Here is a 25703-nt window from a genome sequence, read left to right on the forward strand (position 1 = left end):
TTGTATGCATAATAGTTATATTGATCAAAAAGTGAAACAACATGATACCACCATACATCACATTACAAAAACTGTATACAAATACGAATATTTATTTGCAGTCAGGCCACAGGGCCATAATACATAGTTTAATTTCATAATTATATAAAATAACCTGAATAGTTAAAGAAAACAAAGTCATATGATGCAACACGCATGCACTTTCGTAGAACAAATGCTGCTATACATTATAATACCACCAAAACAAGGATTACTTTATAATTAACTACCTATAACATGTAAGCATGCAAAATAGTAACATACTTATAAAGTAACCTAAGAATCAGTATTTTTTATCAGATATAAATAAACAATGCAATACAAGCATGCAGAATTAAAATGACAGCTAATTTGCATGATAATTACGTAGTTGTTATATATTAGCATGCACATACACACATTTTGCAATCAAAAATATGTGCTTGTCATTTTCATCGGCCATTAACATATTGAACAAACCAAAGTTTCCATTTCATTCAAACACAGCGGAATAAACAAATCATATCTGTGTTATATAATGGGCACTGCATAAACACAGGGTTCTCATCTTCTACATTATAAACATGTCGCATAAGACAAAATTTACAGTATCTATGATCACGTATATAACATACAACAAGAATATCAGTGAAACTGATGGATGCTCCCCGATGATGCGCTATGTCAATCTATGTGTTAATAACCACCTTAAAAAATTCTATTATTAGCCTCGGTGACATTGACCCCAGTGACCTCAAACCTCATCAAAAGGAAGAGGTCATGCAAGGTACCTACGTGCCAAATATGAAAGAGATCGTTAAAGTATTGAATGTGCTATGAGAAACTGTGACAAAAGTGTGACGGAAAAATCTATTATTAGCCTTGGTGACCTTGACCCCAGTGACCTCATCAAAAGGTTAAGGTCCATGCAAGGTACCTACATGCCTAATATGAAAGAGATCGGTAAAGAATTGAAGGTGCTATGGGAAACTAGTGAGGAAGGACAAACTGGAAACTATATGCTCCGGCGAAATTGTATTTCGGGAGCATAACAATTAGGAAAAATATGAAAAATAACGAATTTCAAGAATAAATGCTACAACAGAATCAGGAACACTGATAATAAAATGGCTTTTGTAAGGTGCATGAAGACAGCGAAATGAATACTGCAAATCATACAAGTCACAGAACATATAATTGACAATTTTTCATAAATGATTCAGCTATAAAGGTGCCATGATGACACTATATCGCTCATCTGACTGTTGTTCTTGTCTATAAACTTGAACTCTCTTCCTGGCCATTTAAAAGAAGTGTTCACTATGAGCAAATAAGGACAAATTTGCCTGTGAGTTGGGTATAGCATATTTTGAAATTCACAAAGGAGGTCAACCAGACGATGTTTTATGCCAAATATATAAGCTTTCCTTTTGGTTGCCATTGCAACCAGATTTATGCATGGAATGCATTTCATTTAACAACTTTGAAAGAGGTTCATGAAAGAAAACTCGTGCCATGTTTCATTAAGATTGGCACAGAGGTTAGATGTTGTTTAAGTAAAAAATGTTGACCCATGACGGACCAAGACCATTCACAATAGCTCACCCTGAGCACTTTATGCTCAGTTGAGATATAAACACAAAACAATTATTGCATAATAATACATAGTATGTGTTTACTCGCTCAGTCTTTAAATAGAAAAAAGCATCAAAAGATGCAATAGTAAGTATTCAAAGTTCAGATGAACTTAAAATTATAGACCATTTAAGAATCACATTAAACTAACCCAGCTAAAGCAATTCTTATCTTTTTTCATATGATAACTTTTTCTTCTTATTCCATTCATTTAAAAAGAATTGTAGGTAAAAGCAAAAGTGTGACTGTGACATCTGACGGGCCAACCTTTTAATGCACTGTATAAAGCTGTTGAATTGTTCACATATTTCAGATTTTACAGATTCAAAGCCTTGAAGTCTGCTAGCTGTAAAAGCACTAGAACATTTGTGGGAGTAGCCATGGAAAATGTCATGAAAAAAATGTTCATTTTTATAGTATCCACTTTCTCTGTTTAGGCAATATTCTTGAAAATTACATGCAAAGCCATAAAACACGTATTGTGGAGGGGTTTCTAAATAGCTATAGAGTGATAATGCGGGATCTTTTCTTCCTTCTGCCCCAGTCATGTGGAAACCATAGCAATGTCCATGGTCTGCACAGAACCAAAGAAATAATGTTGATGTTCCTCGAGCAGAAGTTTCAACTTTAGAATAATCTATTTTCATGTTTGAAGCCCAACTGAACCAAAAATTAAAAAAAACTGTTTGATCCATAAACCTAGCCTTATTGTGGCGAGTTTTATACATCTCATTTTTAAACTGGCAGTAAGAGGAAAAAGTGCAACTAGAATTCATAACCATAGATACAAATTCCCACCCTATTTCATCTCCTGCTGCTGTATCCCTACTTAATACATGTAAACAATCTAAGTCCCCTTCATCCCAAAGAATTCTGCATGGCTTACTAATTGAATTATAGCATTCACGTATATGAATGTCACATTTTACAGGTGCAAAATTTGTGTAAATATTTAATGTCCTTTGTCTTTCGTGTATGGTCAGTCCATTTTCACTGTAATTATCGTCATCTTCTCGCTTGAGCCAACCGCTTCCACAGGGACCGGTATTGTCTGGAATATCTGGAAATAATACAGGTCCTTTTAGGCAGCCATCTGAACATCGAACAAGGTTAGAATCATTCCACTGATCACGTTTTATGATATTTTTCCTTAACTCATTATTGTCTTTAAGTCTGGGAGAATGTTTACTTCTACACTTAAAATTCCAAAGTCCAGATTCCTCATTGAAGTTATTGTATGCAGCAGTACTTAATGTAACCGAAACAGGCATTTCATCATCAATATTGTCATCAAATAACTGCTGTTCTTCATCATCATTGTTATCAATATTTGTATGAATTAAATCTTCCCACATGTGAGTATATGATTTAAATAAGTTTAAGTGCCTACAAACCTTCGAATTTAATAAAGTACTTATATTTCTCTTATAACCAACCAGACAGGCCAAAAACAATATATTCCGATCATTTGATCTTGGGGCATACAAATAGAAAATGGTCAATATATAAGATAATAATTTCAAACTAGCACCTTCCTCAAATTACCCTAACCACACATATAATATATATATATATATATATATATATATATATATATATATATATATATATATATATATTTATTTATTTATAGAACATTAACAAGGTTAAAATTCCTCTGATTAAGGAACTTGCCCACTATTATTGTTTATTATAAGGCAGGAATATCTCACCGGTCCAGGGTTAAGTTCAACGTCATTTGAAAGAATAAGAAGAAGCTGTGAAGTGTCTACATCTTGTTGGGGCGTCTCGTCAGTGTCTCGTTGGAAAAAGAAGTGGGATGGCACATTGACTTTATCTTCATTTGCGGCGTTGTCATCTTGTTGGGGCATCTCTTCAGTGTCTCGGTGGCAATGGATGTTGGATGGCACGTTGATTTCATCTTCCTATAATAGAATAACCCTTCCTTTAATACAATACTTACTAGACAAACAAGACTATTGCCAAGCAATGTATGTCCCCGACAGGTTCCACCATTATCAGATTTTTTTGGATTTTTTTTCATTATATATATTTGTTGCCATATCAACCAGAAATTTTGATGAGGAACAAAATGAAATGACGTACATAATGTCCATATTGCCATATATCCATGTTTCAAGAAAAAATATGAAGAACTTTTAAAGTTATCGCATGATCCAGAAAGAGTGACAGACTCACAGAATGACGGACACACAGAGCGCAAACCATAAGTCCCCTCAGGTTAAACTGTTAGGGGAGAAAAAGTATTATATTTTTTCATTCAAAATCTTAAGAGTATATTTACATAACATAAAGCTATACAACAATATGTGTTCCATTTAAAAACCTGATTGAAAAGTGTGTCAGGCCTATCAACTTTCCATGATGAATGCTTCGTTATAAAATGGTCGAGCAGGGCATCTTCAGATGAACAGCACACCCTGCAGTTTGGGCAATTGTAGCAAGGGACCTAAAAAATACCACTCAGCCTGAGGATTCTAAAATCGCATCTAAGTAATATTTGTGAACAACTCATGGAAATTGAAACAAAACAAAAACATGTACCACAATTGGTTCATACTTTAGAACATCTTAACATTATAATGAATTCAATACAGGCCCAGGACTGGTCCTGAAAAGCTTGCACATGGAAGACTTACATACACCAAAACCCCGCTTAACAGGTTATTGGTGATAATCAATTATACCTGAATTGTAAGAATACCAGCTATTTAGACTAATTTTATAAGGTTCTTTGTGTCGTCTTTAAAGCTTGGTTTTACTGTATTTGTAGAACATCTAAATGACCATACATGAAAGGATGAATGTGTGTTTTAAAGGATCTTCTTGAACAAGTTTTGTTTATCTGACAAGAAAGAATACTTTCTGTCATTGATTTACCTGTTTGTTCTTCTTTTTCGTCATGGTAGGTTTCTCCCTTTTAACCTTACCAGTCTTGACTTCCATCTTCTTGCGTTTCTGAAAAGTTATTATGCTATCAAGATGGAAAGTGTTAAAAAGTATGGAGCATATCGTCATAAAATTAGTACCAAGCATAAGCCATTCAACTTGTATGCAGGCAGGAAAACAGCCACATCTTCAGTAATGTCAAGGTAAACAAATTCACTGCAGCATGACCTTTAATGCATGACGAAAAAACAGGATCATTAATGCAGTGTCTGTGAATGCATAATCATGTAAAATTAATATTCATTCAGGCTAAAAATTGCCATCCAGTAAAAAAGGGAAACTATGTCTGAACTATATTTTTGTTGTCCCGGACAATATTGGACGACCACTAATTCCAATGACCGTCAATATAAAACTAACAAAACGATTAAACCTATTTGACATAAAACTAACAAGAGAGTTACTGCAGTAATAGCATTCATGCAGCAAGTTTTAATATAAAACAAGAGCACCGCATAACGGGTGCCATGCTCGGCTGCAAAAGCTTGTCAGAGTGATCTTGATCTTTGACCTAGTGACCCAAAATGGGTGTGGTGTGTAGAACTCATCAAGGTGCATATACATATGAAGTTTCAAAGTTGAAGGTGGAAGCACTTTGATTTTAGAGCCAATGATAAGGTTTTAGCACGACGCCGGTGGACGACGAGCAGGCTATGACAATACCTCGGGTTTTCTCCGAAAACAGCCTCGCTAATAAATATTGTTGGGGTGTCTTAAAATAAAGCAACAATGAGTGCCTTATGTTGGCATATGTTTATGTTGTATGTAATTCCATTAAGAAAGGTGATTTTTATGAAACTACTTAAGAATGCATTACATTTATGTATATATAGGTAAACAACAGCTGTCACCATAGGATGACTTATGCCCCCTATAAACGCTTGATAGAAGTTATGAGCTTTTTTCGAAACTTAAACACAGATTTCGAAACCTAAACGCAGACCCTAAGTTCAAGGTCAAGGTCACAGGGGTCAAAATTTGTGTGCGCATGGAAAGGCTTTGTCAATATACACATGCATGCCAAATATGAAGTTGCTATCTGAAGCGACATAGAAGTTATGAGCATTTTTCGAAACCTAAACGTAAAGTGTGACAGACAGACTATATGCCCTCCTTCGGCGGCATAAAAAGATGTGCCAGAAATTAATGACTTCAAGGATATAATACATGTAAATGTTAACAAATAGATTTTTTTCAACGAAAGCAAAAACAACAAAACAAAATGCACCAAACAAGCTTCCTATTCCTTGATAGCATGTATAAATCTGCATTTATTTACTGTGCTTTCCCTATCGGTATTTTATGGCTATTTATTTCACACATATTTCACTACCAGTAACATGATGATGAATAAAAACAAGAGCACCGCATAGCAGGTGCCAACGCTCGGCTGCAGGTGCAGTTTCTTTTTTTTAAGAGTTCACAGTGATCTTGACCTTTGACCTAGTGACACAAAAAAGGGTGTGGCATGTATAACTCATCAAGGTGCAGCTACATATAAAGTTTCAAAGTTATAGGATGAAGCACATTAAACATTGTGGCATTTCTTTGTTAACTGAAACAATTAACACATGCATGTACATGCAAACAAAAATTTCAACAATAACAAATGCACCAATCAAGCTTTATATACCTTGTGTGGCATTTCTTTGCCAACTGAAACAATTTACACATGCATGTACAGGCATGGCATAAGTGCAAAACCTCATCCACCAAAGTTGACTATTTTGAAAAATAACAACAATTATATAATAATATGCAGAAGACAACAGAAAGGAAAGATGTCCTCAAAATAATAACACTAATATGGTCTTTTACTTATATTTTACTTTCAAAATAGGTTTGGTTAAAACAAAAAAAAACTTGTTTTAAGAATTAGTAGGACATTTCCACAATGAAACAGTGAGGGTTATCTGAAATTAACAGTATTTTTTACCTTTTTTCCATATCTTTTGACATTTCTGGTTGCAGACCTCTTAGCTCTGGCTGTGACAACCTGAGAATGAATTGTGTGTGTGAAAATATGGAAAACAAAATTATATAAACTAACTAGTTTATTTTTTATACAATTACAGAATGTTATGTTCTGATATAACTGAATGGTTATGACATCAACTCTATGGTCTGGCTTTCACACAAAGACATCTGTTGAACTTTTCATGTTTACCACTTAATGACAAACAATGCTCTTTGATGATTAAAGGCATTGCTTTAAAAGTATAGGACCTGCAGTCCAACTATTGCCTTACAGCTACCAATAATGAAGGGCATTATGGTGCTGATCAGGGGCAAAAAGGCGAGGCTAAAAAAGAGACATGACAGGGTGCCCAGCTTTACGGCTCTAGACATAACATTAATTTATAGGCTGTAACAAGCCATATGAGCAATCAATACTGGATTGCAATCACTTTATAAATGTTCATTAAGAATGATGAAATATCTGTACGATTAAATGCATAGAAAAGTTACCGTTATTTTATGTGTCTGAGGCTTAATGTCCCTGGGAACTGGTACTTCACTTGCATCCACCTTGTCTTGAATCTCTGGTTGAGCTCCCTACAATTTATTTAACCATAATACAGGTATTATACTTTTTTTAAACGGCTTATTTTAATCAAAAATATAAACATTACAGCAAAATCAAATTGTTATGAATATTTGTAGGTGGAAGCGCTTTGATTTTAGAGTCAATGTTAAGGTTTTAGCCTGACGCAGAATTGCAGTTTTGTGCATAAATCACATTTGCTTATGGCTCATAAATGCAGTCCACTTTGTTGTAGCACTAAACTCACAGTCTGCACAATATCCGAAAAGAGTGCTATGGTGCTGTCATGCTCCTGAACCGGTACTTCCGTGGCTGAGAGAGCTGGCCATTCTGTAGGATCTTGAACAGCAGCCTCCACACACAGCTGGTTTGGCAGGTCGTCATGTATGGATGCTAAACACCTCCTAGCCCCTTCAGCACTCAGATGTAGTCCATCATGGGACAAGTACAGGGACTTCTTAAAATTAAATTTTGATTATTGATAGTTACCGTACTAATTTGTTTTAAACATAACTAAGATATTAAAGCAGCAAATTAAATGAACTGGTTTCCCTCAACGAATGAAAAAATATTTTAGTTTCAATCAATTAGAGTGTACAACTCTGAACTGACCAAAATGATCATCCTGACAAAACTTATACAAGAACTTCTAAAAAAATGATAATACATTTCATTAACTTCCATATTACAGCACAGACAGATATCTTTAATTATGGGGCTTTACTTCTAGAGCTGAAACCAACAAAACGTGCAAGTGTACCACCACAAAGTAATACATCTATTTTAAAATTCATGATATTTCATGTAAAAGTTATTAAGAAACCAGTAAGTGCAACAAAACTGCTCAATGAGTCAATTTTCACCAATTAAGGAGGCATATCTCTTGAGCAAAGAAGGATGTCTGAACAGAATTTGGGATTGGTCCACCGCAGTATAATGATGCATATATTTATTTTAAGTTTCATGATGATGAAATTCCATGCAACAGTTGCTGAGAAACTTCCTATTTCACTCTAGATCTTTCCCTATACCTGTTTAGTTGCTGCATAGTCCATGTATCTCACAGAAGGCACATGGTGACTCAGTTCCCACAGCATGCTGTTTGCGCTCCTTATCCACTGGCAGTAGTTCCTCAACTGTGCCCCTGAGAGTGGCCATCGGGGAAACATTCTCACATCAAAATCACGTGGAAGAATCACGCAAAGCACCACGTGTATTTCAGTGCACACACTGAATACAACATCAAGGATCTCAGTCACACAACTAAAAATAACAAGCAAATTCATTGAATTGATATACCCTGCCAATATGCTTCTGGACAAAAAAGTGTTATATTTGACACTAAAGAAGCATTTTTTAAGAAACAAAGGGCCATAACTCTGCTATTAACAGATGGTGTACGATGCCATTTGGCCTGCAGCATCCTCTTATCCATATATATACTCATACCAAGTTTCAATGAAATCCGCCAAAGCACTTCCAAGATATGGCTCTGGACACAAAAGTGCTGGACGGACAGATGGAAAGACAGACGGACAGACAACCCCAAAACAATATCCATCCTCCTATGGCAAGGGATAATAAGGTAATGGTATTAGTTGCTCATTGTATTATCTTCCCATCACAAACAATTATTAAATAGAGATGTGTTCGTCAGAAACACAATGCCCCATATTGCGCCGCTTTGTATTTATTTTTTTACCTTTGACCTTGAAGGATGACCTTGAACCTCCACCACTCAAAATGTGCAGCTTCATGAGATACACGTGCACACCAAATATCAAGTTGCTATCTTCAATATTGAAAAAGTTATGGCCAATGTTAAAGTTTTCAGACGGACAGACGCCATATATTTGACATTTGACCTTGAAGGATGACCTTTCACCAATTAAAAATGTTCAGCTCCATGAGGTACACACGCATGCCAAATATCAAGTTTCTATCTTTAATAATGCAAAAGTTATGGCCAACGTTGAAGTTTTTTTTCCCGACGGACGGACAGACTGACACACATACTGACTGACGGACAGTTCAACTTCTATGTGCAACCCTACCGGGGGCATAAAAAGTTACAAACAACTACAAAAATATTTGAGAAACTAACTTATTTTATTTCATTAAAATGCCAATCCAAAAAAATCTAATAAGAAAGTGATACTAAGTTGATCAAGCTCATTTTTATTCATGCTGCTAAGCTGTTCAGTGGCGGATCCAGGGTTTCTAGTTAGGGGGTTGGTGTGGACATTCAATAATACAGGCCAATGTAAAAGCATAATGGTGTAGTGGATGTGGTGTCCGCCTAGTGATAGGGAGTTAGGAGGTTCTCATTATCTTCTCCATAAACACCAAGTTCTGGTTCTTCCCAGGAACAGACTCGAGTGTCTCAATAAGCATAGTGCGTTCCCTGCAATAAAGCTAAGGTAAAAAGGTTAAATAAAAACTATAACTGAAAAATTACTGTTCAACATACCGGTAGAAATTGCTATCCTTGCAGCAAACATCGTTAGAGCCAAGATGCAGGTACAATATGTCGTAACAACCTGACATCAGCTCTTGATGCAGCAGCTTTCTAAAGCCCTTCCGGTCAGACACATACTTTGCACCTGCATTGTAAAATAAGATCTTCCATTTGGAATTGGTTTTCATTTGCAATAATTTTTCTTGAGTTGTCATTTGTTATTGAATATTATGAAAAATAGTCATCATTGCTATGTTCGAGACAAGCAAGCTTATCTTTGTTAATATTTATCTCACTTGTTCTATGTTGCGTCAAATTTCTGGATTTGCAATCTTTTTCCCCATTTTGGTTACAGCAGAAAGGGTATTTTGCTTGATTCCATAATACATGTTTTATCAGTGTAATAATATACATGACGTGTACATGTAAATACCATGAAACTGTTAGGGTAAAATATCTTTTTGGGTATTGAAGCAATATTCAGTGGAGTTTTAAGCATTTCTTTAAAAACAAGAAATGCGTTTGTTGGAAACACAATGCCCCCTATTGCACCGCTTTGAAGCCATGTACATGTATTCAAACTTTGACCTTGAAGGATGACCTTGACCTTGCACCACTCAAAAATGTGCAGCTCCATGAGATACACATGCATGCCAAATATCTAGTTGCTATCTTCAATATTGCAAATTTTGACCTTTGACCTTGAAGGATGACCTTGACCTTTCATCACTCAAAATGTGCAGCTCCATGAGATATACATGCATGCCAAATATCAAGTTGCTATCTTCAATATTTAAAAAGTTATGGCCAATGTTAAAATTTTCAGACGGACGGAATATTTGACATTTGACCTTGAAGAATGACCTTGATTTTCACCTTTTACCACTCAAAATATTCAGCTCCAAGAGATACACATGCATAAAAAAAATCAAGTTGCTATCTTCAATATTTAAAAAGTTATGGCCAATGTTAAAGTTTTCGGACGGACGGAATATTTGACATTTGACCTTGAAGAATGACCTTGACCTTCACCTTTCATCACTCAAAATGTTCAGCTCCAGGAGATACCCATGCATGCCAAATATCAAGTTGCTATCATCAATAGTGAACAAGTTATGGCCAATGTTAAAGTTTTCGGATGGACGGACAGACGCCATATATTAGACATTTGACCTTCACCTTTCACCACTCAAAATGTTCAGCCTCAGGAGATACACATACATGCCAAATATCAAATTGCTATCGTCAATAGTGAAAAAGTTATGACCAATGTTAGTTTTCGGACGGATGGACATATGCCATATATTAGACCTTTGACCTTGAAGGATGACCTTGACCTTCACCTTTCACCACTCAAAATGTGCAGCTCAATGACATGCACATGCATGCCAAATATAACGGTGCTATGTTAAATATTGAAAAAGTTATGACCATTAAAGTGTTCGGACGGACGGACAGACTGACAGTTCAACTGCTATATGCCACCCTACCGGGGGCATAAAAACAATTATTTGGTACACAAAGCTTCAAATAAATATTAAAATTAGCAACCTTTTTTCCAAAGGCAGCAACAAACACTGCAGGGCTAGATTGAACTTTACCGGTACGAAGTTGTTTACAACCATCGACAAAGCGGGGGTTTGGGGGCGGTATCCCCCGATACTAAAGAAATATATAGGATAAAAGGATAATAAGGTGTTGCGTAAGTTGTTATGTGTTAGGTGTTAAGGGTTAGAGTACGCTGTTTGATGTTAAGTGTTGCGTACCGGTAAAGTTCAATCGTCCCCACTGCAGTATAAGACAGTAGCTAAAATAATTATGCCAACGCAAAAATCATCAAAAGATTATGGCGGCAATTTATATAGACTATTTAAGACAGTAAAAGGGGTAATATAAAGCAGCATGCCACAGAAACATTTTGGGTCTCACACTCAACTATAAACAGTTAAAAATTATTCACCAGATACGGGCAGAAAGTCAATCCTTGCATTTGGAGGACATGCAGACTTCAAACGATGGACATTGGAATCCCCGGCAATAAGAACACGAACATCGCTGCTGCACCAGACATGTTCTTCACCTGAAACAGAATAAACGGCTCTAGGAGAAGTGCCCCCCGGAGAACTGCCCCCCCCCACAAAGATTTTTCACTGGGCGGAGAACTGCCCCCTCACTCTTTTTTTATAGGGCGGAGAACTGCCCCCCTGCTGATTAATAAGGGGCGGAGAACTGCCCCCCTGTCAGAATTGATGACCCGGAGAAGTGCCCCCTAATTAAAGAAATTTTGCGGCTATATATAAAACGAGTATTATAATGACAATAACGCCAGTAACTTTCTTGCTATTATGTCTGGAAATTGAGTGAAATTTCAAAAGTAATATAAAGTTGTACAAGTATTAAAGTTATAAAACGGCAAAAAAATACCTGCCTCGGCATGGACGTCGCCATCTTGATAATCACGTGATTTTCGTCTATGTTAACAAAGAAAAACAAATCACTTTTTGCTAATAAAAAGTTTTCGCGGCTGAATTATTTGATATTTTCCCCGTAATCAAAACAAACAATTAGCATGCAATTTAATCCATCCGTATGCAAGCTGAAAACAATAATTTATTTGTTTGTTTTCGCCAATTACGGATTTGGACGGTTCAATATAATAAACCCGTATGCCGCTTTATTCAAAGCTAACAAGTTCTTAACAATTAAGGTCGGTCCGGTCTACCAATTAAAAGATCGCGGTGCTTATCGTTAACGGTAACAAGTTCTCTGCCTGCCTAATTAGCTGCTAATTAAAGCAACTGTTACCGATTTTGTTTGTTTGGCATGTCAACATGATCTGCTCAAAATGCTAACTGTTGCAGATTGTATGTATGTATGAATGTATGTTTTGAACGTTTATGTAAGCATGTATATATTTTTTAATGTATGTCTGAATGTATGTATGTATGATTGTAACTGTGAATGTATGTATGCATGTAATGTGTGTATTTATGTATGTTATTTTGTATTTCACATGAATTAACTAAACAACATAAATAAATTGATTATTAATTCGACTTCACTTTACTTTTTTCTTCAAGTCAGCTAAATTATTGCCTTTGCTTTGCCTATTAATTTACTTTTTTATACGTTTAGTTACGTTTTTTTTTCCATGGGTCAATACTATCTTTATAATGTAAATTAATTCCGATGTAACTTTTCCTCCATAAGTACTGAGTTGCACGTCTATATATAGTTGCGACACATGGCCAGTATTAACATGCACGCGTTTCCTGTGTGGATCTCGACTATGTTTCGCGCTCTTATTAAAGCACGACTTTTACATGGCATTCATGTATAGTGAGTGGTGAAGATGCGTACCAAGGGCCTTAAACAGTATTATCACATGCCTCTAGACAATTTGTGTTATTCAGTTCGATAGATGGCAATATACTTGTACTTAAATTAATTTTTTACCGGATAAAATGTGTACAGCGATAACGTAAAATTACCCGTAAGTATTGTTTTCACTACGTAACTAATAACTAATATGACACCGGGGGGGGGGGGGGGGGGGGGGGGGGCAGTTCTCCGCCCCTACAGATTTGATGGGGGGGGGCAGATATCCGCCTACTAAATTCTGACAGGGGGGCAGTTCTCCGCCCCTACCGATTTGCTGGGGGGGGGGGCACCTCTCCGCCACCTTTAAAATAAGGGGGCAGTTCTCCGGATTCCAGAATAAACAAAAGGCTTCCCGAATCAAATCAAATCAAAATTTATTTATTGTCGGTATGAGAATAACAAAGGACATCGTTCCACGAACCCTGGGGAAGTTTAAAAACTCAAAATACAACACGACAACAAACAAACGCCCGAATTCAAATACAATCCGAACCTGGATTTTCCAAACAAGTTTAACAACGTTCAGTTTTTAAATAGGTAACGTCGCGAAATCAAATTACAAATTCTAAACGAGCACTTTCAAACGATTAAATGTCACGCAACGCGGTTCTCTTAAACTGCAACGTAGTCTCTGGTCAACAACAGCTGTTTTATAGTATGTAAGCTTTGGTCAGTATAAAATACTGACGAGAATAAAATTCTCTGGACTCTCTAAAAACCCTTGTTAAGGTTACAATACACTAAATGATCGCTGTACTCTCTAAAAAAATATCATAGTTGACAGGAAGGCATGTTTTACACGTTTTACCATTATTCGGGTGTTATCTTGCGGAGATAATGGTAGGGAATGAATAGGTGTTCACTACTGAATCCCTGAAATATGATACACGTGAAGACTATAGTAAACCATTGCACTAGAAAAGGTTACATTCCACTAAGAAACGGCCGAAAAAAAAGTTGCAAAAACAGTCGATTTTGATTTGTGTCAAGTTCTTTCTTGCATTGTACATGACATATCCTTTTTATTGCATAAATAGATTCCGCTTAGAATGGCCTTTAAGAAAAGGTATGGTTATGGGGGTCTCTATGTGCAAAATGTTGCATTTATTTTCGCTCAAAGTTGTCGCTTTTACATTGAATTATATAGGGAAACTATTTAGTGTATTATGACCTAAACGCAAAACCAGGCCTAGTCACAAAGGAGCTGTATTTACAGAAAATCATCATTTTTTTAGTGGGATATGACGCGTTTTGGCAAATTTCACGGAATAAATGCGTTTGTTTTACGAATTTAAGGAGCATCGTGAGTTTTTAAGAAGAAAATACGTTTTCAGAGGAAACAAAGAAAAACACCGTACAAAAACTCGTCTTGAGCATCTCAAATCGCAACAATTTGTGCTGAAAGAGCTCATGAACACGTTTTAATAGTTGTTTACTTCTTTTTCTACATAGCTTGTAACAATATTCCAGTATTTTGACCGATTGTAATTATTTAGGGTAATCGTTTTACGCCTGAACGCCCGTTATAAATCAATGCTCCGAACGCGAAAGCCACATGGCTTATCAGGCGTTATAATAAAATGCATTTTCGAACATTTCTACGTGAAAGATCGGTCTGAAAATTGGCATGCACATAGAAATTAGGTTTATAAGTATCGAGAAGTGCTTATTTTTCGCGATGTTAACAGTAAACGTTGTCTTATAGGTTACAATACACTAAATGATCGCTTCATGTAGGGCTGTACTCTCTAAAAAAATATCATAGTTGACAGGAAGGCATGTTTTACACGTTTTACCATTATTCGGGTGTTATCTTGCGGAGATAATGGTAGGGCATGAATAGGTGTTCACTACTGAATCCCTGAAATATGATACACGTGAAGACTATAGTAAACCATTGCACTAGAAAAGGTTACATTCCACTAAGAAACGGCCGAAAAAAAAGTTGCCAAAACAGTCGATTTTGATTTGTGTCAAGTTCTTTCTTGCATTGTACATGACATATCCTTTTTATTGCATAAATAGATTCCGCTTAGAATGGCCTTTAAGAAAAGGTATGGTTATGGGGGTCTCTATGTGCAAAATGTTGCATTTATTTTCGCTCAAAGTTGTCGCTTTTCCATTGAATTATATAGGGAAACTATTTAGTGTATTATGACCTAAAACAAGTTCAAAACAGAAAGGGAGATCACCACCACTTACTATAGCCTATCCTCTCCCCTGATTCAAGATCAGTGTTCTGATTGGCCAAAATGATTTGGGCGACCGTGGACCAACAGGCCTCTGAACCCCAGGGAAAAAATACATAAAAAATAATTTATAAATACTCCTTGAAAGTATTGATAGCAAGGATTGTTTCGTCGGATAACTTTTAATATGACAAAAGCGAACGGATACCAGTAAAATAACAAAATCAATCGGATAAATATTAATAATTCAACGAGATCACCAACGACTTTTAATGTGTGACAGAGCGTAGTTTCATTGGTTGCATTCCTTGCAGAATTTTACAAGTGACCAGACATACGTCTCCTCACATTCTATACATAGATGGTGACGTCACTACGTTATTGTCAGAAAGACCGGTGTGAACACAATGCGTCTCCTCATGAATTCGACCTTTTTGCTAATCAATCCCCCCACGGTCGATATGGAAGCACCGCGTATTTGTGTGAACGTGGGTTCCGACAATTATATATTTTTGCAACTATTTTTTTTTATTAATTCCAACACATTCACGCCGAAAATTGTTTAAGTATAATAAATAATCATGGGCAGTTGAAGGGTATAGTAAAAATTGCAGTCAGATCACAGTGATGTGAACAGAGGTCGAAGGTCGAGGTTGACATAACTCTTCGATTGGGGAGAGCAATATTTACTATAACCCGAAATACGCCTTGTCATCATTCTATACATAGATGGTGACGTCACTACGTTATTGTCAGTAAGACCGGTGTGACACAATAGCCTTGTCATGTATTTTATTACACTAAACAAACATTATGTTATTTAAGTTATACATTATAAGTACGTTCAGATTTTTGGACAATCAATCAAATCAATCTACATCAATGTGTGTATATATGCTCATAAGTGTCTACGAATTACTATCTAATGCGGATTTTTCGGCAAACTTGTGTTGAACATTTAAAAAAAACACGCGGGTTATACTAACAAATTACAGGTCAATCGGGACATATTACTTTTCAACGTCAAAATTGTGCAAAGGTAGATACATGGGATACGGCAATTCGACACGAAAGTGACGTATAATAATTTTAATTGAACATATCATTTTAAGTTGCAATTGTTACAGTTGGTGAATGTTTAAACACTATACAATATTAAACTGAAGGTATTACCCAGATAATATACAGATGGTCCTATGTCAATATTTCAATAAACTATAAACGCCCTATTCATTCCTGGCTTGGTCGATTCTCAATGATTGGTGTTTCTTAATTAGTTGAGACTCGTATTTTGTTTAATTGATATCTAGCATTTATAAATCCAACAAACATAAGAAGTAAATTCACGGTGTCAATTGAAAGGTATTGACGCTTTATTTGTTTAATATCTAATTATCGCAAAACGGTTAACACATCTATCTCGCAGCAAACAGCATACATGATGACAGTGCTCCAGATAACATGCGTAAAGGCGTAAAAACGAATTAATTTTCTTAAATAACGATTTAGATTTAAAATCTTTGCGTAAAGTTACGCGTTGAAAAAATAAAACACGAATTTGAAATTTTCGAACATGCGTAAAAGTTCCAGTAGCAAATTATATACGGTAAACATTTCATCCCAATTCTGACTCGTTTAGGCGCTCAATAAAAACATTAAGTCAACGTCACTCAAGCGTTTGCTGTGAGGAAAAGAGCCACACCTAAGAACAGTCGAATGGCAAAACGGTCTGTTCTCCTAATATTGCAGGCGAGTCATTACTGCTATTGTACCTTTTTAATTACAATCATTCACTAATAATAAATATTGTAATTTGTATACACAAGTTATATACTGTATACCTATTCAAAATGTCATTAAAATCAAATGTTAAATATAGTTTTTGATATGACTTTAACGGCGACCAACAGGCCATTATGACCTAAGCCGAAGTGTCAGTAAGCGTTTTACATAAAAAATCATAATGGTCGACCGAAGCGGTGTATCGAAGCGGGGAAGGCAAAAAAAGCCATTTCAGTGTAAAAAATCCACGCTGCATGCATTCTTTCAATTGGATTCTCATGAACCAAACACCCAAAGCATGGTTTCGTCAATAATTGATGAATGTATAAGCTCTTGCGTAAATGACTGAATCTAAAGCAGTTAAAAACAAAAGGAAAGCCAGGCTTTTCCAAGACTATAAACCAAAATTTTAAATTATTGATGTGTCAAAAACCATGAATACACAATTATTTGGTAATATATTTTTGAAGAATCATTACTTTTATAATAGGGCGTAAAATAAGAATTCATTTTTAAAATAGGGTGTAAATAAGAATTTAACCAAATTTTTATCTGGAGCTCTGCATACATGTATATATAATAGCGCTAAATCAGTGAGTCCTTTATGTGGTGTGTATGCTCGAGTACCATAAACTTGAAATACTCGTATATTTGATTTGTTTTTCTGCTAAGACAATAAAACATGTCTACAAATATTACGACAAAATCGACTGACACCGATTGAGATTGTTCACGATAAACTAAAGCTGTCTGTAATTAATAAACTCTCCACTCAACACTTAATTGTGTCATGACTTTATGTTTAATTTCTCAACGTGTAAACATACTTCATATCTTTGTAAAGCTAAGTCGATTTGATCGATATTTCGATTAGGGAGGGCATTGTTTCAATTGTTAACTCCAAACATTTGAAGTGTTTGTTTCAAAATAAAGAAAGCACCTTCAAACGAACATGTATTTGAATCATCGAAATAACGGGGAAATTTTTCTGCGGCGATGCAGTTGATCACCTAAATTGTATTAAATTTTCTATGATCTTCATCGCTTCACATGTCACAACTAAAAGTGTATATCTATTCGCACAAAGGCATTTTAAAATAAGAAATGTTGACTCTTTACTAACCTAGCATCTTTCGGTAAACCTGACAAACATTCAGCGCAGTACGTGTGTTGGCAAGGCAACATGCGCGGATTGGTGTACCGATCCAGGCATATCCCGCACTCTAGATGCTCCTCTAAACGTCTTGTTTGGGACGCCATCATATCTGAAAACAAGCTTCAACATTAAAACCAGTGGTTGGTATCACCATTTGGTGACAACTCAAAACAAAGTTACATCAAACATTTAATAACTCAAGCTGGTCCGCTTTCTTTTCGGCGTAGTTGTCTAACCCAATTTATGTTAAATGAATGTTGAAGAAATTTCTCGAAAGTAGACCCGAATGAAATGAAATATGATATTCAATTAAATATGAAATTGCATAGGCTAATATGAGATAAATTATTTATATATTTTTCTAGATGAATTATTAATGTATGTATTGATGTATCAAAACATAAACAAATCAGTAGAATGTTTAATACATTTGCTGTGTGTACTATTAATATATGCACATATAAGTTTTTTATGTTTACTATAAAATCATTGTTCATTTAAAATGTGTGTACAAATGTTATCTATTTCCCTATTTCTAATTATATTTGCTCACAATCGCTTTAATATAAATGTAGGTTCTTTAAGCGTGAAACTGACGATGCAACTGCGAAGACGAGAAGCGAAAAAATAATTTAGACGATGTATACGATCCTTAACATATTAAAGCGAAATTTTTACCCGTAAATATTTTTAAATACTTCTTTGAAAGGTAATGTTTTACACGGGGTCAGATGGCTGTGTATGAAAAAACAACACTGTTGATAATTACTACTTACGCCGAAGATCTTTTGTACGACTATTTATGGGTTCACAAAATGATATATTTGAGTATTGGAAGAGTCTCTGGATCTATGTAAGTACGGCTCTTTTCTAATGCACAATTTCAAATTTATCAAAACTAATGCCATAATTTTTGATCATCTAGTATTACTGGTTCCTTTAACTTGACTAAACAAGCGCATTTTTACAAAGTTTACGTTTCGGAATACTATATATGATCGGGTTTTGCCCGACACAAAATTATGTTAAATTTTATGCTTTAAAGATTGCCATTAAAATACATGATTCAAAACAAAAAAGTTATGATATATTAAATATTAACTTACAGTTTCTCTTGTAAGCTTTAGATATATAATACGACCAATCACGCTATACTTCCTTACAATTCGTAGAATTGTTTATCAGCTCACGGATTTGATATGTACCAATTACCTTCCTTCTCCTCTTAAATGATATTTACATTTCTTGTCGTAGTTCAATCAACTATTCAATAGAATATTGATCGGCATGGTTTTGCCAATGATTTTACAATAAAGCTTATCTTCGGTCGTTGATTTTTCATGATTGACAAACGTCATACACAATTGATATATAATGATTTTAAAGTTACTGTATGTATATTTGACACATTGGGAGTCGAATCGAGTTTGGTTTTAAAATATTGGAAACAAGACAAGAACAAATAGTAATGCAAACTATTTAAGATAATATATGTGCTATACTCTTCTGTAGTTCGCTTGCAATTTGAATTGTTTACATATATCACCCAAAAGAAGCTTATTGCGTACGCTGTCCGATGTTTGGGTTCGACTTTTTCAATGGTTCGATCCCCACTGTGGGAGCGTTCTTTAGACTCACCTAAAGACACCAAGTCTACCCTGGACACGGACTCGGTAACGTTTTAATAAGTCTTATGCTCTGGATGCAATGAAGATTTAATAATTATGTTAATGAAAACGAAACATTATATTAGTGACAAAATATAACAATGATGATAGTCTATAGTTTTCAACTCTGAATTAACATCATAATTGCTTGCTTGTGTTTCAAAAAACATCGTTTTTCAAACAAACTTAACATTTTCTATAAAATCTATATAAAAAAGGTACAAGCTAAAACCCAATTAGCCAAAATAAATCATGTTTGTTTCCACAAAACAACTTAAACTAAAAGTGCATACGTAGTTTTTTTTCTAGTTATTTCCTTTATGTGAGGGTAATCTGCCAAATACAAATAAAAAAACAAGAGCACCGCATAACGGGTGCCACGCTCGGCTGCGGGTGCATTTTTGAAAAAAATGAAAGCTTGTCAGAATTTTTTTAGAGGTCACAGTGATCTTGACCTTTGACCTAGTGATCTAAATATGGGTGTGGCGTGTACAACTCACCAAGGTGCAGCTACATATGAAGTTTCAAAGTTGTAGGTGGAAGCACTTTGATTTTAGAGCCAATGTTCAAAACCTTAATAAAATGTTAAGGTTTTAGCACGACGCGGACGGCGGACACGACGACGGACACGACACCACACGACGAGCTGGCTATGACAATACCTCGGGTTTTCTCCGAAAACAGCCGAGCTAATAAGGGAAAACGAAATAGTTATTTTACGCATATGATCGAATTTTGAGAAAAATATTTTTTTTTAACTCAACCTGAAATTCAACAAAATTTTAGGATCGGCACACACAAAATTGTGTCGGTCGGGTAAGTGGTAATTTGTTTGCGCCTTTTTTTATATAAATATTGTTATGAATATCATTGTTTTAATAAAAGTGTGTATATTTAAATTTTAATAAAGTGTGTATATGTATTACTCACCTCGTTGATTTGATACTTCCCAAATAACTTCCGCGTTCTCTTTGCTTGTTTACAGTTAAATCAAATATGCATTTTAATATTGTTATATTGATCCGCCTGGTTTTAACAAATGTTCTTATCTTCACAGACACTGATTTTCCATTGTCTGTACATAATTGACATGAACTGGGTTTAAAGTTATTACAATTTGCGATTCGGATCAAATTTGGTAAAAAGGGACTATGCAAACCTTTCTGCAATACAAATTATATAAGATAATTCAAATGGGATACCGCGCATACAGCTGCAGGTACTCGTTTATTAATTTATCAATACATAAATATACCTGCATGTAATGTACCATATTTTAACTATCATATTTTTGTTACTTTTAAAATACAGTAGTACTAGTAGTGATGGTGGTGGTGGTGTTAATGGTGGCGGCGGCGGCCGCCGAGGCGGCGGCTTTGGCGGCGGTGGTTGTGGTGTTGGTGGTGGCGGTGCCGGCGTTGGCGATGGCGGTGGCGTCGGCGGTGACTGTGTCGGTGGGGGTGGCTGTATCGGTGGTGGTGGTGGTGGTGGTGGCGGTAGCGGTGACTGTAGCGGTGGCGGTGGTGGTTGCGGTGGTGTTGTTGGTGGTGGTGGTCGTAACACTGCATGTTGTGGTAGCAGCAGCAATATCTTCAGTAGTCTGTAGCAATAACAATACCTGTAGCAGTCAGTATAAGTAGCAACAATAGCAGCAGCAGTACGTGTAGCAGTAACTAGCAGTAACAGAAGAAGCAGCAATGGTAGAAGTAGTATTTGCAGTAGCAGCAGCCGCAGAAGAAGCACAGCATGTAGTAAATTGGGAATTCAAAACATGAAACTACTAAACCCCTTCAAAATCTAATTGAAACAAACCTTTGAAAAGCGTATTTCGAACAAAGCAATAAAGAGTCTTTTCAATATATTTTTCTGAAAGAACTTGATGCGGTTACAACTTATAATATAGATGTCGTGAACAAGGCTGTTTGATTTGGTTTTTTGGTTTTTATTGTTGGCAGTACAGTGAATGTTTTGTTAATCCTGCATGGTTTAGTTATAAAAACACATCTGAACTTTGATGTTAAATTCGTAAATCAACGTTTATATTATTTAACTTATTATTAACAAACATTTCATACATGTGGAAAATAAAGTTATAGAAAATATAAACGATTCCCAAATATTTGCAATGCCAACAGCGCCCATGTGTTTCGATAAAAAGGAATTCGTTATTGTGTTTATACTTAGGCGACTAAAATATATTCAAACGTCTTTAGAAACTGGTACCACGCAGGGGCGTAACGTTTAAAAAATATTTTACTCGGAATATAAAGAATAGATTTCAATAAGGTTTATAGCTGTGTGAAGTGACGTATATGACCACCAGTGTATTCACACTAAGTGACGTATATGACCACCAGTGTATTCACACTAAGTGACGTATATGACCACCAGGGTATTCACACTAAGCCCTGGGCTTTTGTTCAGTCAAATTGATCAATGGTTCAACTTATGCACACTATGTTTAACAGTCGGATAACTATATGTGCTTCCGTTACATAAAGGGGTGTTCGGAGAAAACAATGAAACCTTCTAAAGTCAGCCGTGTATTTTAGAGTATTTTTGACCATCTGCTTGTAATGAAAGATATCCCGATACATGCTTACCAAACACCAGTTTAAGAAACCGATACAATTACAATGTTCAACTTTTGTAATGAACAATATTTACGAATAGTTCCTTCCAGTTATCGTCATAAACTATTATCGATTTTCATCAATGTTTAATATTTGATTTGAAAGTGGCTGGAAAGGCAAGTGTGAATTTCATTGCAATTTTATGTTTTTGTGCTTGACAATAATATAGAAATATTGAAAAGAGAATTTCCTACTGAATCAAGCATGCGTTAATGCCCGGACTCACGTTATAAAATCACTGTGTGTGCACTTCAATTGTTATAAGCAATGTTTTCTGTGCTGCGATGCTTATATCATAACAGCGACTGCAAAAAAGAAAAACTATTTAAAGCATCGTTATGTGGATCCACCCATTTTTTCAGCAAATTAACAAATTGCATCATATTGTTGACGCACACATGAATATATGTTTGTTCTTGTTGGCGGAATAATGTCATTGCACGAGGCAAGTTGGTCGTAACACCTATTTGACATGTTATCTTCAGAATAAAACTTCTCGCTGTTATTACCCCTCCTACGGAAAGACGGAAACCACTGAATTCACAAAAAATCGTGTTACATCTGATTAGATTATGGGTTTGGGGCTTTTTCAAAATGAACTTAACTTTTCCACAAAATGGCTTCGCGTTGTATGGTTTACATAAACAAATGTAAGGAAATATATATAATAACGACCCTCGAAGGGTGATGATGGTTGATTTTTTTTTTTTTTAATCACACCATTCGTGGATCAGCCGGTGTAAATGTACTAACTAATCATACATATAAGTGACAACTTCCTGACTTAAGACGGGGAAAATAGCCTTACAAATAATTTCATGACCAAGTTAGCGGTATGTAACCTTCGAATCTATTGCACAACTTAGTGGCATATAGCCTTAAAACAGTATGGTGTGGAATTATTATGTCAAATTTACCTCCCTTGAACAAACTCCCGCGAAATTTGACATATATCGAACTCAAAATGAGTAAATCTAAGGATTTAAATGGTAAATATATCGGTCATATTTCAGATAATTATTTATTATTTGAAAAAGAAAAACTACAGTATGAGTCACCATATAATATGCCCGATGTTAACCATTAAATGATAATTATAGAACTGGTCAAACGTTTCTTCTAGGGGATGATGCCTTGATGGACGTTTCGTGCCACTACCAGTTCGTGCCACTGATATTTGTGTAGGGAGACATTGGACGTTTCGTCCCACTGATAATATATAGGCGTATAGTTGTGAATAATACCGTATATCAGGTGTGAATCATAATGGGAAACGTTCGTATCTTTGATTGTCTCATACATGCCATACATCCCGGATTGTCCGGGATTGTCCCGGTAATGAAGAACGTGTCCCGCAGTCCCAGAAATCTGTCAAATGTCCCGGATTTTACAAAATCCATATATACATGTACCTTATCTTAGGCTTAACTGCACCTCGAATCTGTGTACCCACTAATCCGCAGCATCTCCATGGCAATACTAGTCCAAATAATTAGACGTAAGCTACCCCGCGTCGATGTAAATCTACCTCATATTTATAGGAGTATGGCAATACCTACCCATATAGGTTACTACGCTACGTGTCAAAATCGATCAATAACAGGGGTCCTCTTATCATATCGATTGTCTCACGTTCGCAGTCAAACCGAAAAGGCTGCATTGTTTAATGTGATTGTAAATTGGCTTGAATACATGAATACTGATTTTACAATGCCTACCAAAAATGCATATATGTTTAAAGATATCGCTTATCGATATATGTATACATGTCCCGGAAAATCGGCAAAAGTCCCGGAAAATTGAGCTCAATTTCCTGGAATTTGTCTGAAAATTTATGGCATGTATGGATTGTCACCTCTGTGTGTTTACAATAAAAGGAACTGAAACTAAATAAAAAGAAATGTCAAAACAAAGACAAAAGATTACCTTGTACCCAGCTTAACTCATACCTTATTTTGCATTCATGATTAATTGCAGATTTCATTGATGGTCCACCCCATGAAAGGTTTTGCAAGGTGTTTTTTTAGCATCCCTAACATTCAACATGATTCCCTTGTTTGTATGTAAATATGGATACCTGGACTGTTGGGCCGTAAATTAGCTCAGCTGTAATGGCCCTCTGATAAATGGTCTCTTCTTTAGAATCTCTCTCTGATATGTAATATTTTGTTAAAACTTCTCTAGAGTGCGCTTAGTAAATATTAATTGTTAAAATTAATTAATTTACAGATGGGTTAAACTTCTTAATGTTCCATTTCTCAGAATTTAGCAACGATTTAAATTGAATAACACTTGTGGCAGCTATTGTTGATTCTTCCAAACAGTTCCAGTAATCAATTGATCTTTGACTAAAGGTGTTGAGTCTTACATTGCTTTTGGAATTCTTGCCTCTTAATTTGACTAAAGCTGTTGAGTCTTACATTGCTTTTGGAATTCTTGCCTCTTAATTCCAAGTGATGACCACGAAGATAATCCTCAGCCAGATGGAACAATTTTTCCCAGTTTAAATCATCCAGCGCATGTAAAGATTTGAAAATTTGGATCATATCGGCCCTGTCCCTTCTGTACTCAAGTGTGACTTGGTCGATCATTTGAGGAAATGTATTTTAACAGAGAATCAGGAGACTTCAATTTATTTTAACATTTACCCATTCCACAATTATAGACACACATAATGCAAACTTATGATTACTGCATAAATATGACTTTTCCCATCTCTATAAATTACTCGATAATTCCATCTCTTTTCTTCTTCAATTGTTGATAATTGCAATCGTCCAACTCGATCGCAGCTATTAACCCACTGGATCGCTGGGAGTCACATTTAACCATTCCACAAGTATAGACACATATAATGCAAACTTATGATTACTGCATAAATATGACTTTTCCCATCTGTATAAATTACTCGATAATTCCATCTCATTTCTTCTTCAATTGTTGATAATTGCAATCATCCAACTCAATCGCAGCTAATTACCCTCTGGGTCGCTGGGAGTCGCAACTGGTAACAAGATTTTTCATAGAAAAGTGTGGCCCGGAATCCAAGCAGCACTTTAATCGTTAATATAAGCAACATAAACTATTTTCTGGCATAAATAAACACAAACAGAATATACATAATCACTAATGCTCCAACTAAAACAACTTACTTGATTTGGTGTGCCACATAATAATGATATTAATCCAAATTTTCAAACATGTCAACGGTTCATGAAAATAAGTTTTTGCAATGTATAAAGCCCAGTATTTAGAATTAAAAAATACGC

General features: G+C 35.6%; 2 protein-coding genes across 8 annotated transcripts in view; one reads left to right on the top strand and one right to left on the bottom strand.

The window, feature by feature from the left end:
• On the bottom strand, positions 1–18123 carry LOC127856598 (uncharacterized). 5 transcript variants are annotated; one of them, XR_008038131.1, is made up of 13 exons: positions 18102–18123; positions 11587–11706; positions 9639–9771; positions 8200–8431; positions 7416–7625; positions 7093–7179; positions 6560–6619; positions 6257–6279; positions 4704–4791; positions 4555–4632; positions 4031–4123; positions 3366–3574; positions 1–2713 (listed from the first exon to the last, which is right to left on the bottom strand). XR_008038131.1 is itself a non-coding variant. In XM_052392897.1 (13 exons), exons 1-13 carry the CDS (start codon positions 18106–18108, stop codon positions 2633–2635), a joined length of 1455 nt encoding a protein of 484 aa, XP_052248857.1. In that variant the 5' UTR covers positions 18109–18123; the 3' UTR covers positions 1–2632. The 5 variants fall into 5 exon arrangements, 4 of the variants coding, with proteins under 4 accessions (XP_052248857.1, XP_052248861.1, XP_052248860.1 ...); XM_052392897.1 differs by having other exon boundaries at positions 3366–3578; positions 4001–4123; XM_052392901.1 differs by lacking the exon at positions 18102–18123 and adding an exon at positions 13611–13737 and having other exon boundaries at positions 3366–3578; positions 4001–4123.
• The window catches only part of LOC127856599 (homologous-pairing protein 2 homolog), a 20321-nt gene continuing 11762 nt past the window's right edge, over positions 17145–25703 (top strand). For 2 of the 3 annotated variants that reach the window (XM_052392902.1, XM_052392904.1), the window contains exon 1: positions 23306–23423. In XM_052392902.1, the coding sequence (XP_052248862.1) occupies positions 23339–23423 (85 nt within the window). In that variant the 5' untranslated portion in view covers positions 23306–23338. Of the gene's footprint in view, positions 17215–23305; positions 23424–25703 lie in introns of those variants that run through there. The other variant, XM_052392903.1, reaches the window with a different exon arrangement.

The sequence above is a fragment of the Dreissena polymorpha genome, chromosome 13, assembly GCF_020536995.1.
Source record: "Dreissena polymorpha isolate Duluth1 chromosome 13, UMN_Dpol_1.0, whole genome shotgun sequence".
Classification (NCBI taxonomy): Eukaryota; Metazoa; Mollusca; class Bivalvia; order Myida; family Dreissenidae; genus Dreissena; species Dreissena polymorpha.